The sequence below is a fragment of the Echeneis naucrates genome, chromosome 9, assembly GCF_900963305.1.
Source record: "Echeneis naucrates chromosome 9, fEcheNa1.1, whole genome shotgun sequence".
Classification (NCBI taxonomy): Eukaryota; Metazoa; Chordata; class Actinopteri; order Carangiformes; family Echeneidae; genus Echeneis; species Echeneis naucrates.
Window position 1 is genome coordinate 20,125,194 of NC_042519.1, and position 17,351 is coordinate 20,142,544.

The 17,351-nt window shown below is 41.7% G+C and overlaps 1 protein-coding gene across 1 annotated transcript in view; it reads right to left on the reverse strand.

Annotated features, from left to right (window-relative positions):
• The window catches only part of LOC115048969 (protein unc-13 homolog B-like), a 127,611-nt gene that overhangs the window by 18,345 nt on the left and 91,915 nt on the right, over positions 1 to 17,351 (reverse strand). The window contains exons 21-30 of the mRNA XM_029510864.1: positions 13,931 to 13,999; positions 13,534 to 13,623; positions 12,941 to 13,072; positions 10,718 to 10,848; positions 9,872 to 9,957; positions 7,614 to 7,740; positions 7,381 to 7,477; positions 5,004 to 5,147; positions 2,605 to 2,682; positions 2,210 to 2,287 (exon numbers count right to left, since the gene is read on the reverse strand). Coding sequence (XP_029366724.1) covers positions 2,210 to 2,287; positions 2,605 to 2,682; positions 5,004 to 5,147; positions 7,381 to 7,477; positions 7,614 to 7,740; positions 9,872 to 9,957; positions 10,718 to 10,848; positions 12,941 to 13,072; positions 13,534 to 13,623; positions 13,931 to 13,999 — 1,032 coding nt within the window. The remainder of the gene's footprint in view (positions 1 to 2,209; positions 2,288 to 2,604; positions 2,683 to 5,003; positions 5,148 to 7,380; positions 7,478 to 7,613; positions 7,741 to 9,871; positions 9,958 to 10,717; positions 10,849 to 12,940; positions 13,073 to 13,533; positions 13,624 to 13,930; positions 14,000 to 17,351) is intronic.

Sequence of the window (17,351 nt, forward strand, 5' to 3'; positions counted from 1 at the left end):
TGTGGCGTCAAAAGAGGGATCGCTTTAAATGTAAGATTAACATTTAAAACCACTGGAGAGTCACTTTATCCAAACAGATAAACAAATTGACCCACCTCCTCATCACCCTCCTCAGGCTCTTCCTCATTCTCAAGCTTTGGAAAAGAAGCAGCAGCACAAATTACATCAGGACAAAACCAATGTTTACTTCAGGGGGTGACAACAGGGAGTCTGGGAAGGAGGAGGAGGAGGAGGGGACATTATTTTAGCTCTTGCTTTATGAGTAAATTGGGATCAAGCTAAAAAAAGGCACAAACTACTAGGTAAAAGGATGTGTGACAACTGGCAGGATTCCCAGGGAGGATTTATGATTTAGTGAAATTGTTTGCAGTGGAGGAGAAGGTGTGAAAAAACGGGCGAAGACGAAAAGAAACCTTGACGTACCCTTTCCTCCTCAGCAGTTAACTGTAAAGAAAGAAAACACACACACACACGCTGAATCACACACTTCAAATAAGTCAACATCTGTGAAAGCTTGTACACACACACACACACACACACACACAAAGTAAAAGATTCCCCTTTTTTCTGCACTTCTCGCAGCTTCATCCCCCAACAACATGATCTATTTTTGTCGAGGTTTCTCAATTTTTCAGAAATAAATTAGCAAGATCACCAAAAGAGCCAGAAGAGTCTGATGAATGACTCAGGAGGGAGAGATGGGAGGGGCTCGGGTTCATGAAGTCGTCACAGAAGATCCAAATGTATTGTGGTATATCTATCGATTACATCTATTTAGGGTTTATGTGCTAATGATGCAGGGGAGATGGGGAGATAGTTGGGGATGGTTGCTTTTTCTGTCATCTCCACAATCTGCTTCCTGTTTACACAAACCTCCTCGTGTTTCCTCGTCATGAATGTGAATTCTGATGTGTAAAATATTGACACAGATTGTTTCTAACAGTCAGTTTGTGGCTGTTATGTATAAGGCTCTGTCCCCCAGTATCTCCCCTATTTCTAATCGTATTAAATCTTCCTTCCGCTCACTGAATCACACATGAAAGACTCCTACGCGGACATTAAACTCCACTGCTTCTTCTGACAACAGAAATAAGCCCAAATACAAATAAAACACTTCTATTACTATAGTTAGGTCACACCTGGAAGATGGTGAGGAGACCCAAATAGCTACATCTATCTGTACCGTTGTTACTGTCGCTAATTTCATTGGCTGGGGCTTTTGTTTCCCCCCAGCAGCAGCTTATTGAGCGAATATTGGCAAGATTATATACAAATCTAATCATAAACTACCCCAGAGGTTTTACTTGGTGGATAAAAACCAAAAGCACAGCAACTCAAGCACTCATCCATTCATCAGAGCACTTTTCTGTCACATCCACGTGTCCATCTGAAATAATTGTCCAAACCAAATGGGACCGTGTTTAGTGTTTTAGTCTTCTCTGGCGTAAACACAACAGCACCACACAGTTAACTCTGTTGACGTCACTGCTCCAGGACTACTAAAACCGTGGGCACTAATAAAACAAAACCCATCACTGGCCTTGATGACACAAAGTACCCGGATCTCCTGAAAAATGAGTCAGAACTGCAGAAGCCGCTTCAACGAGAAGGCCAGCTAACTTCAACTCAACTTTTCTCGGATTAGGTGACGGATTATCTAATATACACCAGAGGGCCGGATTTTCTTAAATGTTAAATAGATGTCTGGACCTGCAAATCACCAAAATCACAAAGCTGCTACAGAGTCAGACTCTGAGTTATAACTATGGGTTTAAGTTATTCCTCGTGTGTTGGATTTGACCTTTTCCTCCTGACAGCACAGTGTTCCCATCAACCTCCAGCTAGACACACTTGTTTAAAATTTTATGTAACAAACATCAGCATTTCGACCTTTATCATCGATTGATGAAAGTCAAGTGATGAATGAGTAAAGCATGTAGAATTAAATGTCTTGTTGTGAACTTATTGGCTCTTTTTTCTTTTTCAGGGCTTCAAGGCTCTTTCATTGCTGCCACGTGTTTAAGATATATGTGCATTAGTGACGCACATTAATATCTCTGGTTCCACTGAATTAAAATTGCCATTGTGCCAGAGGCTTTTTTTATTCACTAAGCACCACAACAATGGCAAAGTTGTAATTTCAGACTCCTGATGGCTGATTATTTACAGCCACTGCTGCTGGACAAGTGCATGTGCGTAAATCTCTTACCAGTTTTGCTCCCATCGACTCAAACATCTTCTCCAGAAGGACTCTCATCTGCTGGACGTTGTTCATCAGCACGCAGGGCTGGAGGAAGATGAATGAGGAACACAACAAGTGTCAGCAAAACGAGACAGATGGGAAGTCGAGTGAAGAAGGAAAAGCAAGGGGAAATAAAAGAGAGGAAATAAATGAAAGTAGGAGAGAGAAATAGTAAAAAAAAAAAAAAAAAAAAAAAGGGAATATTGCAGGAAGATGACGATACAGAACTGGGCAGCAGCAACTAAAATATTAATCCGCTCTGCAGAGCGTACTGGCTTTCAAAGAGCTTGGTCTCTCTCCAATTCAGATGTGATCAGAGTGAGGCCGGTTTCCAGTCAAAATGGCAGTGCAGCAGTACTCACTATCTTCTCCTTCTCACAGTAGGAGGGGAAGCTCTTGGACAGCAGAGCACAGTACTGCAGCAGCACTTTGGTGATCGTCTGTGGAAACAACATGACAAATGGCTGTAACATGTCTGCACTCAGATTTCATCGCTTTAGTCAGTTAGATTTCAAATCCAAGTCCTTAATGAGCAACTCTCATGGCTGTGACTTCAGTCCAAGTCTTCCACTGCGGAGACAGGTCAAAGACAACTACCACAAAAGAACAGACAGAAAATTCATTGGAAGTTTTGCAGAAAGTAGCAGTCCAACTCTGGAGTTTCTTTCGCTTCAATAGCATGTTTGTTGGGAGTGGTAGTGACTAGTTAGTACCACAGAGTACAAAAACACAGCAGTCATTGTGTTTTCCTAGCTGCTAAATGCTTTTTTTGTTATGGCCGCCCCCCTTTCCCCACCCACCGACAAAGACCGTGGGTGGCACACGGGGTGGCTTCTTTTCCCTTGGATCTGCGGTGAGGAAAACAGTTTCGGCTGCTCTCACAACCAGCCAAATTCTGTTTCAGTCTTTTTGCTAGACCAAGCACAAGTCCTGCTTCCAGGAGAACGCAATTCATGACACGTCAATCAAATGGAAGGTACAGGAGATATGCAGCCCTTGTCAGACTTGGCATCAACAAGAGTCTTCGGTGATTCGGTGAGAAGTCGTGATATCTGTTTACACCTGGCTTTAATATCCATCATCTAATGTGTCTAAAGTGATCCCATTCGAGTGGCAGGTCCATTGTCTATGTGCTTGGCTATGTGTGTGTGAGTGGGAGAGTAAGAGAGCGACCACAGAAGGTGGGCTGTGGGCTACAATGAAATAAGACTTCGGCAAATTAAAAATGGAGAAATTAGGTCTTTCAGGTTTACATAACATTAGCAGATCGAGCTGTAGTTTTGTGCCATGTAAGGAAGCCAAAAAAGACATTCTGTTGGCGTGGCTGTTTGGACTTCAGAGCCTTTCAGTGACAAATGATAAATGTTTCCTTTGTTTACAATAAAATATCCCCAAAGTTTTTTTTTTTTTTTTTAAATAAATGAACAAGGTAATATATTGTTTGTGATGGTTGGGGACAAGAAATGCCTAAAAAAAAAATCCCTGTAACTCTGCTACCTCACATCATCCTGGGTGTCGCTGTGAGATATTTCCCTCCTTCCTGCTCAGTCAGCCAGATGGCCTTCGCACGCTTATGCATTAAACATGCGGTGTGCTGCATTACTTTCTATGGATTCCTCTCATTCTACAGCACGACTTCTATCTCTTTACTGCCGAAATACTTTACTTCTTCAAAATAATCTTGTGAATGAGCGATACATTCGTGTAGGTGGAAACTTAAAGGTAGATATTTACATCGAATGACTCGAGGACAAAGAAAGGATGAGAGAGAGTTCACAGAGGGATGAGATGGCAAAATATTAGAAGAGTGGATGACAGACAAACTAAAGCAAAAAGGGGGGTGGGGGGGTGACATGAGTGCAGTGGGTAAAAATTAAATGGGGATTGAGGACGGACATTTGAGAGCGATGGCTAATGTTGGCCATCCTTTATCTAACGAGTCCCACATCGATTGAGCCGTCGCACCACACACACACAAGGTACACACAATTCTTCTGCAGAGAGGTTTGTTAGATTTAATGACTGACTAAAAGCTGCCTTATATTACATCTGAAGGAAAAAATATGATATTAAATGTCCCAACGACTACGAAAACATGCCACTGCAAACCGAGCGTGTAAACAAGCACCTGGAAGTCCAAAGCCAGTGTCTCCGAGGTATAAATGATTTTTGAGCAAAATCACTCACACTTTAAAGCTGCAGTAAAACTTTTAGGTTAAAAATAAATAAAAAAAAAAAAACCTCACACCCCTGCACCGGTCACAAATATTTATACCATAGTCATAAAAGTCTCTCTGTGTTGTTCAAGATGGAGCTCAATCCTGCAAACAATGACTGTACTTATTAAAACCTTCTCATCATAAACGTCAAATCTTCACACGTAGAAACGTAACTTGAAAGAAATAACCCAAATATAAGACCCTTCATCTTTTTCTGACAAGAATCTAAAACAAGGGGGTGTTTAGCTGTTATGAAAAATGTTTTAAATGACTTTAATTATTTATGACTCTACGACTAGATTAATAATTTCAGCTGTGGCCCTGTGGATCAGTTCTAACAGATTGTTGTTTCCATTCATCTGCACTGCAGTGAGGTAAACTTGGAGATACCATTAGAACCAATGGAAGAATATTTATTTCTTAATTTGTTGGTGAATTGGTTAAACTGACCATTTAACGTTGCCTTTGCTGGGAGAGACGAGGGTTTGTCAATGTCTGTGTGTCGGCTGCATGCCTATAAGATTTCATGTTACATATCTCACCTTGGCAAAGCGTCTGTTATAATGAGCCATCACAGTGGGGTCAGGGCAGTCCAGCTTCTTGATGATCTCAAAGCTCTGGTTCAGCTGAGTGAAGACGTCGACCACCGAGCTGGAGAACAGAGCGTGCTCTGACGTCTGCTGGAACTGCAGGCAAAGCGGCGAGAGGACAAACTTTTAAAACAGCACACCCTAGTTGGATTTTCAAAATAAAAATAATAATAGCAGCGCTTCCCTCGACATTTACTGTATTTATGTTCTCGTGTAATCACTCCACAGATTTCAGGGTAACCGGTGCAGCTATTATGATTCATTTGAAATGCTGCTGCTCAGGAAATGGAGGACTTGGAGCACGGTTGCATTAATCACATGTTCCCACAGATAAATTACACAGCTAAATGGCACAAATGGAAGTGTAACGGGTGCCCAGAGGGTCAGTGTGGGAGCTTGTGGCAGTTAAGAGAGCTATGTTATGTCTTCATTCCCCAAGTGATCGAGTCGTGCTGATGCTTTCCGCCTGTATTAGTTTTATAACTCTGAAGGATATGGATCCGTCACAGGGTCTTTAAAAGCAAAAGCAGCTGATAAGCACTTAACATTTTCTCAATAAACTCTATCTCTAATGGAGTCATAAACTTAAGTGAAAAGAGTTCATGTCATCAGGCATCTTAACAGGTTGAAGAGGTGGAGAAAATGTGCGCAGAGTAAGATAGTATTTATTTAGATCATTCTCTAATAGCCAACATCCTACTGAGTTTGAAAAATAAAGCTGAATCTGTGAGCTACAGAGCTCAACTCGACGCTGATGCAACTCCCACATGGCTTATTCCTCTCACTGAAAGTTTCATCTAACGCAACCTTCCTTCACCAGCTGAACTTCAACTGAAAGCTGCCCTGATGCTCACATATAAAAGCTTCCTCTCCATCTCAGCATCCACTTGAGAAGAGAAGTTGTGTCATTGTTTCCAATGCTTGCTTGTGCTGAGCTTTAAAGGTCCAATGCTGCATTAGGATGCATTTCCACGTCTGTTTGTTTTGAAAGAGCTCCTCTTCGTTCTGTATCACTACTGCGACAGCAGAGAAGTATTCAGCGGACAGACTGTATTCAAAAAGTGAGCCCTTAAATTGGCTTTTGAAAGCCCATAAAGGGAAAAGAGTGAAGTGCAGATGGGCAAAACCATATAGAAGTTTGGTTTGTCTGTGCTTTTCTTCTTCAGAAAAAAATTTGTATCATAAAGTTCATGCAAGATTCAGCAATTTCTGATTTGAAATCACCTTTAGTGATGCAGATCTAGATTAGCTTGTGTTAAATGGCCAAATGTTCAGTGCCACGTCTGACTCTGAGCCTGAAAAAAAAAAAAAAAGCACAGCTTTGGGACACACACGTCGAAAAACAACACTTGTCCATCATTTCATCTTGGACCAGCTGCACACAAGCAGGGCTCTGCTGCTCTGGAGGTCTGTTCGTGTTCCCACAAACAGTCTGTGGGCAAAAGGTTGTGAGACAGCGCTGTCCATCATTCTGTTGTGGACGGTGTTGTAGAAAGGCAGACTAGACCAGATCCCTCCACAGAGACCGGATCCCTCCGGAGACTCGATCCCTCCAGAGACTTGAGACTAGACCGGACCCCTCCACAGAGACCGGATCCCTCCGGAGACTCGATCCCTCCAGAGACTTGAGACTAGACCGGACCCCTCCACAGAGACCGGATCCCTCCGGAGACTTGAGACTAGACCGGACCCCTCCACAGAGACCGGATCCCTCCGGAGACTCGATCCCTCCGGAGACTCGATCCCTCCGGAGACTCGATCCCTCCGGAGACTCGAGACTAGACCGGACCCCTCCACAGAGACTGGATCCCTCCGGAGACTCGAGACTAGACCGGACCCCTCCACAGAGACTGGATCCCTCCAGAGACTCGAGACTAGACCGGGCCCCTCCACAGAGACCGGATCCCTCCAGAGACTCGAGACTAGACCGGACCCCTCCACAGAGACTGGATCCCTCCAGAGACTCGAGACTAGACCGGACCCCTCCACAGAGACCGGATCCCTCCACTATCATGTCAATTTATAATAAAACAGCGATGCAGAGCAAAACAAAACAAACAAACAAAAAAAAAAGCATAAAGCTTCATTTCACGGTTCAGACCACGTCTTGGGCACCCAATAATCCGTCTCTGAAACAAACAACGGTTTTGTTTGTTTGTTTTTTTGCTTTTCATGTTTCTAATATTGATTTGTTCTCGTTTTGAAAACTGATCACAACCTTAGATTTTTGAGTCAACAAAACAATATGTCTGAATGAAGGACAGGCTCTGAAGACATTCTGACTGAGGAGTTTATTTCATCCCTCCAGTTCCCGGTCTGTTCAACTCACCCCTTCTCTCTTGTCTCTCTCCAGCGCTGCATGCATGAACTCCATCGACACCTCCTCGTTCTCAGCGAGCCAGGCCAGCACGAACTGGAGGAACCACCTGCAGCAGAAACAAGACACTCTTTAAATTTCCACACTTGGGGAGGAGCGCTGCACACTGCAGAACTTATCGGTCAAAATGAGCTGCCTTTTGTCTGGAGGAGGGGAAAGCAGGGAAAAAAAACTGTGCGTCTTACGCTGGGTAGTCTGGCACAGCGTCCGTGAAGGCGGGCAGGTCTTTAACATACTCGTTGTAAAGCCACTTGACCTTGAAGTGCAGGTTCATGTAGTCGGCTGTCTTGCACAGCTTATGTTTCTCATGTTCTGTCACCACACACGAGAACGAAAACCAAACACACAAGTAAATACGTAAGTTTTATGTGCAGTTACATTCCTACCCATGAAATCTTTAACACTTTATATAATAAAGACAGTGAGTTAGTCAGAGTAGTTGTATAGTCCCAGCCAACATGATCTATTTATATCGAGACATTGTTTTTCTATCCAACAAGTCTGCAGACAAAGAAACGGATTGTGATCCAAAGTTTTAAATGCTTCTTAAGCAGCACTGTATAAAATACCAAGGATAACCGAAGTCTGGATTAATAAACAAATTAAGAAGGCGTGATCTATCTGTAGTCTGTCCCCTTAAATCCACTGTGCAGGACAATCAAACATTAAAAGTGAATTTGAGAGATGCTTGAACGTCTCTCTATCAATAAGATCGCAGATAACATCAAAGTTTTATTACTGCAGACTTCTGTAGGGTGGTTACTGTCTCAAATTAAGGTTTTGAGTTGATATAGCGAACATGTTATGAAACAGCATGCTGATCATAACCTTTTTAAAGACAGACATCAGTGGTAGCAACGTCCAATACAATGACTTGATGCACCCGCTGGATAGCACAAGTCGAAAGTAAAAAAATGATCAAGCTGAAAGGGGAGCTTCTGTGGTAAGTGGTTTGAGCCTGGCACTCACTAACTGCGCTGTTTTTTCACTTTTTATTGTATGTACATTGTTGACTTGAATTGAAGGTCTGTCATGACCAGATCTCAGTGTCCAGTTTCACATGCCTCTCTGTGAAAACAGCTTTCCCTGTCTCTTTCTCTGACATTTTGTAACTCCAGTGGAAAAACGGATTAAGTGGGACAGAGACGTATGCCTGAGACAAAGTTTACATCATTCTGTAAGCAAAAATGGAAAGTTAAAAAAAAAAAAAAAAGTCAAGAGAAGTTTTAAACCCTGCTATAGCTGACCAATTAAAAATCCTCTCTCTGTCTCTCTCTCACACACACACACACACACACGTGCAGTCTTACCAGCATAGAAATCAACTCTGCGGATGCGAAATGTTGTGGGAGCTGAGATGGCAACAGAGTTATGAGAAAAAACCAATAAGAATGTCGGAGAAGACAAGGAAGAAAGTTAGATTAAGCATCGGCTGAAAGAAATGATGACGCCAAAAGGGGCATACTCTAGGGAAGTTGGGGGGAAGGCGGCGAAAGGAGAAGTCAGGGAATCTGTCAGTGGTCTGACTGTCAACTGAGTGCTGACTCACTCAAAAAAAAAAAAAAAAAACAGCATCTTTGGAGGTTCGCATCATTTGTTGACATCAGACTTGACATTTTCACTACAAGTTAAAAACAGTGGCCTAAAAGTTTATGCCAAGTTTTGGATACTACAGTTTCTACACCTTCTAATTTAAAATCAAACACAAAAGCCAGAATATAGAGACAGAGAGGCGACATGCCAACTTTGCAGATAATGAGATGGCTCCAGAAGAAGTTGTTCATCTCACAGAAATGTTTAACATCAGTTTTTCAACAGTGTTAGAAACTGATGCAGCTTCTTCCACTGTGACTCACTGGAATCAGTATTTATTATCTGGACCGAATTTGGCAGCAGTCTGTTTTTCTTTTGATTTGCCTAAAGGGAAGGATTTATTCTTCTTTGACACCTGCTGCCAACATACCTTTGAATAAGTCATTAAACTCAGCTGAGTGTGAACCAAAGAAAATCAAAAGATTTCTTTACAGAAAACAAAGAATATCTGTCTACATTTTAGATTTACTAAATAATAATGTTTTTCCAGGGTGGACGGAGCTACAGATAGTGAAGAGAAACTACACTACATTTGTAATTCCACTCAGTGATCAAACATAGAAAATCATCAACTGTCGCACTACAAGCTCTTCTGACTAAATCTTGTATGTAATCATCTCACCATTGTTCCACCGATAGTGGTCGATTTTATCCAGAACTGGAAGAGAGAGACAATTGAAAAGTGAAGAAAGGGAGTTGATGGAGTGAAGAAAGGGAATCATGAATGTTGTGGGGGGAGAAAGAGAGGCTGTCTGAGCTGTCACTCCTTCTCTGTCTTACAAAAAAAACAAAAAACATACAATCCACCACAGACGCGCACAAAGTCCACCACAGACACACACAGTCCTACCCTCCAAGGCATATTTCATGTCCTGAGCAAATAACGCCCACATGACCTCAGCGCTGACTTTCCCAACATTGAGTTCTTGAGGAAACCTGGAGGGCAGAAAAAAAAAGTCCAGGGTTAGTCTGACAGCTTGTCTGTGTGTATATGACACAACGTAAAGCAAGTTAGGAAGAGATACAGCGCAAACAAAACACACACTGGAGCTTCAGGCCAACAAACACAAACAGACATTAATTTTGTTTTCGCTGATGTGGTTATATTGGCATTTAACTCAACATGTTTAAAGGTCCCACATTTTACGCCTTTCACACGTTTTACCAGTCTTCATACATTTAAAGTTTCTGTGTGTGGTTTTTACAACGTCTCTCTATTTGAGCTCTGGTAACAACAGACGAGTCGATCAGAGGAGAGGGTCTGAGTCTGTTCTCTGATTTGGCCGACTGTTTTCAGAGTGATGAAATAAAATCAATACAGCTGATTCAGGTAAACACACTGAAGTCGAATTCTCCAAGCTTGTATGGCGGATCTGGCAGATTGTTTCATTGTGACATCATAAAGTTACAGAAATCCTGATGGCTCATTTGAAGGTTCACTTCCTGAATATGGGCTGTGTAAATTTCACTTTGATACTTTCTTAGTGTCAGTATTGAACTTAGTCAACAACAAAGGGCATGTGCAGCTATTATGATACAACCTTTGAACATGTTTTATTTAAAAATGTGTAACGCCTACATTTTATGTTACTCGTTCCCCATTTCAAAAATGTATCTGAACTGTCAGTTTGGCCCATTTAAGGCCTAAAATATTCCAAATTAAAGGTAAATGACAGAAAAAAAACTCAGCACTGACTGGTTTATAATGGGAGTGTACGAGTTCTTGTCCTCCTCGATGATGGACACAATGAGCGTGATGAGTTTAGGCCAGAAGTCCAGATTTTGAATAGTTGGGCCCTGCTCCTCCGGCTGACTCTCCTCTTTCTTCTCTTCCTCCTCCTCCTCCTCCTCCTCCTCTTCTTCCTCTTCCTCCTCCTCCTCCTCCTCCTCCTCTCGCTCTTCTTCATTGTCTTCTCCTTCTGCCTTCTCCTTCTCCTTCTTCTTCTTCTTCTTCTTCTTCTTCTCTGGCTCACGCTGTAAAAGGAAAAAGAGAAAGAGGAAGATGCGTGGCCGTATTATTACCTGGAACAACACACACACCTCTTGCATTCAGGTGAACACGCATTAGCTTGTATCCAGAGTTTGGATGTCTTCTGTGGACATCACTTACAACACGGTCCAACTTCTCATCACTCACAGCTGAATACATCTGTCTTTCTGCACACAAAAAAAACATTAACAACAAGTAATGTCCCGGTCCTTGTGTGTGTTGTTCTGTCTGAAGCGGTGGAGCACTTCTTCTAAATTTGCGGTCAATATCTTTGTCGGAAAGTGCGGAAATAACGCCAACAACTTTACAAGCCACATGCTCTGGGTCAGCAGGTCCCACTTCCACATACTCTGCAAAGTGTAAAATGTCTATCACATCCTGGGTAGCCGCCGTGTTTTGAGTTTGAGACTGTGTTTATTGTGTCCATATAAAGAAAGAGCAGTCCAGAGGTCTCCAAATCCGGTCCTGGATGTTTCCTGATTGAAATGACTGATTCCTGATCAGACTTCAGCAGAGCTTGAAGACGAGCTGATCACTTGAATCAGGTGTGTTGGAGCAGGACCGGAGCTGGAGACCTCTGGATCGGACCGAACCCCTCCCAACAAATACTTTTGTACTTTTACTTAACTAATATTTTGACGAAGCTTCTTTTACTTATATTGGAGTAATATTTGACAAGGAGTATCTGCACTTTTACTCAGGTAGTGAAGTTGTGTACTCCACCTCTGGCAGGCTGTAATGAAACGAAGTGGCAACACTGAACAAAAACAAGACCTTCATATGTGTTTCGAATAAATGTCTATGAATATTCTCATTCATCCAGATCATTGTACTCTCGAAAATTGATTCGTAGGCAACTGGACTTGTATTTGTCTATGAAGACGTTTCGCCTTTTATCCAAGGGGCTTCATCAGTTCATTCTTGTTGGTCTACTAGTCCGAACTAGTCTGACCAAGACTGTGGAGAAAGACCCAGATATTTAACCTCTGTGGGTTTGTTCACCAAAGGTACCTGTGAAACCAGTACTGCGTCAGACTAGTGCGTCTTCATAGTCAAATACAAGTCCAGTTGCCTATGATTCGAATGAATGACACAAGAATTTCAATAATGTTCATCCGGATTTCTTTCGTTAAAAATTCTCTGTGTTGAGCTGATAAGAGTTTTCTTAAACTCAGTTTGATTCAGACATTTATTTTTGGCTGATTATGCTTCACCCATGTCACCCAAAACTAAAGTCATGCTAATTTTATTTCCACACCACATGTAAACACAGCTTGAGTTAACCAGGGCATTAAATTCCATAAAAGTTAGTAAAAAACAAGAGCAGCATAAAAAATAAAAAATGCACAATAATGAACATGACAATGGACTGAATGTTTAAAAGTAGAAATAGAAGGAACGATTCCGATCTAATGTTTATATTTATTATTTTCTGTGGAGCGTTTATCGAGGGAAAATGGTAATGAGTGAAATGAATGTGAAAATGGTTGTGCAAATAACATACATTCCACTGAAGCCACATTCACACACAGATTCATACAGAGCTTTTCTGCACACACACACACAGTCACACACTGGTGATGCATCAAAGGAACTCTGCGATTCGCTGTCTTGCTGAAGGACACTTTGAAATGCATAGAGGAATCGGACCACAGACCCTGACCTTCCACCTCCTGAGACACCATCGCCTCTCATTACAGCCTCTGAAGAATGCCACCGTTGGAAATGGATGTTCTGCTTCTGAATCTAAAAGCACTGAAACTCCTGGTTTCTACCAACCATTAGCGCCTGCACCTTTTGGGCTCTGTTGAGCGGTTGGCTTACTGGTGCCAGATATTTCTGACGTTAACATTCCTGTGGTGGTTCCTGGATTGGAAAATCGCGGCTATCGCAGTTTTAATGAAATGCAGAGAAACTCACTGGTTGGACGGCAGGCTGGAACTGACGGTTGAAGAGCTCCAGACAGTTGTTGAAGATGTACTCGTATGTGGAGTTCAGACAGGCCTTGACGCAGTCCCGCACCACATTGGCAGCCCTGGGAGGACTCTGCAGCTCCAGGACCTGCACCGGACCGACAGTCAGATACAACAGACATTCATACTTACAGGTTTTTGTTGTTGTTGTTATTTTTTTTAGGCCTGAAGGTTAAAACATTTTTCATTGAGTCATTGAAAATAAATAATTGATTTAATTGCATCCAAACCTGGAACGCAGCAGCTCAGTTCTGTTGATGAGCTCTTTTTTGGCACAGTTATCAGCGTTATGTGGTGACAGGTGACAGTTGACTGGGGACATTTGGTTATGTGATTAACGAAATGTTATGTAATTTAGCTGTAGTTATCTTATTAACTCAATAAATGTGCACCGCTTAAGAAAGCCAGATTTTAAATACATACGTGTTCCTCTGCCTTTGAAATCATTCCACCAGTGTTGCACATTTCTGGTATTTAAATTAATTTGGAGACTTATTGTGGGGATGTTCTGTTTGTGTTGAACATTTCGGGCGGATTTTCTGTCGTTACCTTCATTCTGAAGAAAGTGATGCTGGTGAGAAGATCCACTGTTGACTTGAGATCGTTGAGGCGAGGCTTGCTGCTGGCTGGGAAGTTATTCTGAAACACACACACACTCGCTTACTGTTTCTCTTTGGACAAGGTCTTTGAGGGTACATTTTCTCTCATACTGATTTCTTATTTCAGGCATGAAATGTATAACATAAAGAGCATATTGGAGGTAATAAGGCTAAATGAAAACAGAGAAATGTTTTCACTTTGGGAATCATATTTTAATGCTGAATTTTTGTATTCAAACTTAGAAAAACTGTACCCTCCATGTTGTTTTTTTTTTTTTTGGAATAGATGAATTGGGACAAACTTACAGGAGGTACTGAAGCTCTATATAGTATCTGTAGAGACTCACTCTGTACATGGAGAGATCAATACGCAGGGAGTTGTGCAGCTGATCCAAGAGCTTCACAAAACGATCTCGCTGTTGGAAGGAGCAAAGAAGCGATGTCACTGAGATTTGTTCAGACAGTGTGGAGGATGCAGACATGAGCAATTTGCAGCTGCCTGTGTGCGTCCGACTGTGTTTGTCTGAATCATGTGTGTTTAGTTTTGCACCATAGGCAAGAACAGAAAACAATGAGGGGGGGGTTCTGAGAAACAGATCAAAATGTTGACTTTTTCTGCGGAGAATGATAAAATCTATTGTGTTTTTGGGTTGCATCTGCATACTTCAGTTTAAAAGAGGAGACTCGTAGCTTATGGCCTGATAAAAGCTTCTTTCTCTGAACTGGAGGAGTAACATAGTTTGGTTCATGGTGACACAACATCGGTGAAACAGACGACAAATATATAACTATGAGTTATATTTAACTGTGCAACCACACTCAAAGGTTATACAGGTAACCTGCATGTGCTGCACATGTGTAGGATGCAGGATGTGCATTTCTATTAATAGAACCGTTGACTGTGCTTATTCTCCTTTGTTAAAGGACGGTACCAAACTAAATCATCACTGCTCATAGTCTGTTTGGATGTGCTTTATAAAGATACACCAGCCGTTCTTCCTCCTTAAATAATCAAGATGTGTAAATTTTGAATTGAGACTATGATAAATAAACACGTTATAAAGCAGAGTGGATATATAAGAGACAAAGCTTTAACAACACCGATTCTGTTTCTTTTACTTTAATATAACACATTCAAGCAGTGACTTCATATGTAAGTTCCACTCAGTGGGAGCAATTTGGGCTGAGTGTCTCGCCTTAAGACGGAGAAACATGGAGAGGAGCGAGGCATGGAGCCAGGCTGTGTTCCTGGGCCAACCGGCTCTACCAGCTGGGCTACAAACAGCAGCGGTATCCCCATGGCTGATATTTTTTCCTCTTTCCCCTATTTATTCACTCTTTCCTTCATATGCTTTGGGAACACAAATCTATTTACATGTGATGCCAGTAAAGCAGCCTGAAACTGGAGTAGTGGGAGTCACGACACGGCAGATAAATTGAGCCTGACGCAGAGAGAGATGGAACAACAAAGAGTAGCAGGACTTTCAGTCAAGCTGGAAATTCCTGCACGTTTATCCAAAAGTTGACAACACTTGCTCTTTAAAAAGTTTCTCTGCATGTGAGTCATGGCTCAGTCTTTCTTCTCCTTCGAAAAGCAGTCTGTCTATTGTTAGTACATTGGAAAGGGTTTCCCTTTGTTTTTATCTCTGCATGAAAGCATGCCAACATTAACTGGCACTGAAGGGTAAAATGAATATTTGCCAAATTCTAATCAACCCCTGAAAGTTGAAAAACTCTTTCAACTATTGTCTTTGTGTCTATGTGTACGTCCCACAGTGGAAAGGGATACCACTTTAATTATGTAAGAGAGAGTGTGTTTCAGCTATTTCAGTCGTTTTAGACGGGAAGGAGAAATCCTCCAACACAAGCTTGCACAGCTACACATCAATCCGAAGACAAAACCTTAAAAGTAACATTCTGGTAATATTAGGTATATAAGTTTTGTTTTATTGTAAGCAAACCCTACGATTAATTGATGACACTGACAAGATGTTTTTACGTCAAAAGGCTGATATATCTTAGCTTCTGTGTTGATGCACAGAGTTTTCATAGCACCAGGATTTTGCAGCCAGTGTAAATTTGAATAATGAATCATCAGCTTTATGGAATAATATATGCAGACTATATCTGTCCAACGTGCACCTCCTGCTTCTCTGCAAGTTTTCATTCTTATGCCTCTGGCTTGCGAAAGTTTGGAGCATATTACTTGGGATGAATTGTTGACTTTGGCGGTTGTCAGCCACAATCACGTCAAACATGCTGACAAAAGAAATTAGTCAAACACTGGATGAACAAATATTATCAAATCACTTCAGGAATCGTTAGCTCAAAGCTCTGCGGTGCCTATCCACGCCCCTGCAGATCTGCTCCAATGACTGCTTTGCTATCTACCTATCTGTGACTGTCACATTTGTCTGCTCGTGAATTTAACTTAAAACCAAAGAATATTTCTGGGTCTTACACTTTAAACTATTCCTCGGATCTCCATCTTGACTCTAAAACAAAGTAAACCCTCAAATAGGCCTTTGAAGAAGAATGAAATGTCCTCACTTTCCAAAGAGCTCCTCCCTGCCAGCGGCAGAAACACAGCAACACGCACATATTTTGACGTAGAAAGCCTGAGACATGGACGGGAGGTTAGTTTTGACCTTTAAAAAATAGCACACTGTCACGTCGCCCTTCCCTAAAGCAAAGCCATCCTCATCCTCTGCCACCACACACAAGCTCATCCTTTCTCATTAGAGCATCGGAAAAAACTGTGACGGGCTCCATCCTCCCTGTTACCTGCTCCCCACAGCCTGAGGGACATTAGTTACCCCCTTTTTCTCACCCTGGAGTCACACATTATGTGACCGTAAAACATCCGTCCACTGATTTCTTTTTAAACGGGAGATAGTTACTACATTGAGCCCAAAGCTTTCATCTAACAATCAAGTGAAGTGAAGAAAAATAAGGTGAAATTACTGAATTCTTTTCAGTCAGAGCAACCGAGTTTATTTGTCTGAGAGGATTCTTCCTGTGTTAGCAGCTTCATCTCGCTTAAATGAACTCATAGCATGCTGATGTGTTTTGGTATACAAGTCACTCAGCTATTATTGTCGAATCTAGTTTGTTTTGTTTTGGATGATTTGCCTTTTTTTCCTCGTTGATTTTTTCTTGCTCTCTTAAATAGATTGATCGGCGGTGCTCAGAGGAAGACAAACAGGGAAAAACAGCAGGTGCGGTCCGTGTAATCAAATCAAATACTCCTCCTTTTAAAAGAAATATCCTCACAACACCCTGACGACTGCCGAGAGTCAGCTGAGCTGCTTTCAGCAGCAAAGCCTCTCTGATTTCCTTGTGGAGCAGTTTCTGAATCATCACAAGCTAATAAAAGGTAGATCCCATTCAACAAGCTGCTGAGGGCAGATAAAGTTAAACCATCTTGGGAGGACAAGTCGCTTTGTTTCTGTTCTGCTTTGTTGCCCGAAGAAAAAACAAAACAAAACAAAACAAAACAAAAAAACAGCACTTGCAGCTAAATAAAAGTTGGACACAATATAAATGAAAGCTTTTTGCAATAATTGTGCTGTTTGTCAGAATCCAGTTTTATAACTTCATAAGGAAACACAGACAGATATCAGCTCACATTCATGCGTTACTATAGAGTTTATTTTTCACATTGTTGTATTCTCGATTAAGCACCTGTTTGACAGTTTTGCATTTGCCAAAATTTCATTCATATAAATGTACCAGTTAATGTCCATCTCCGTTTCCCCTATAATATTT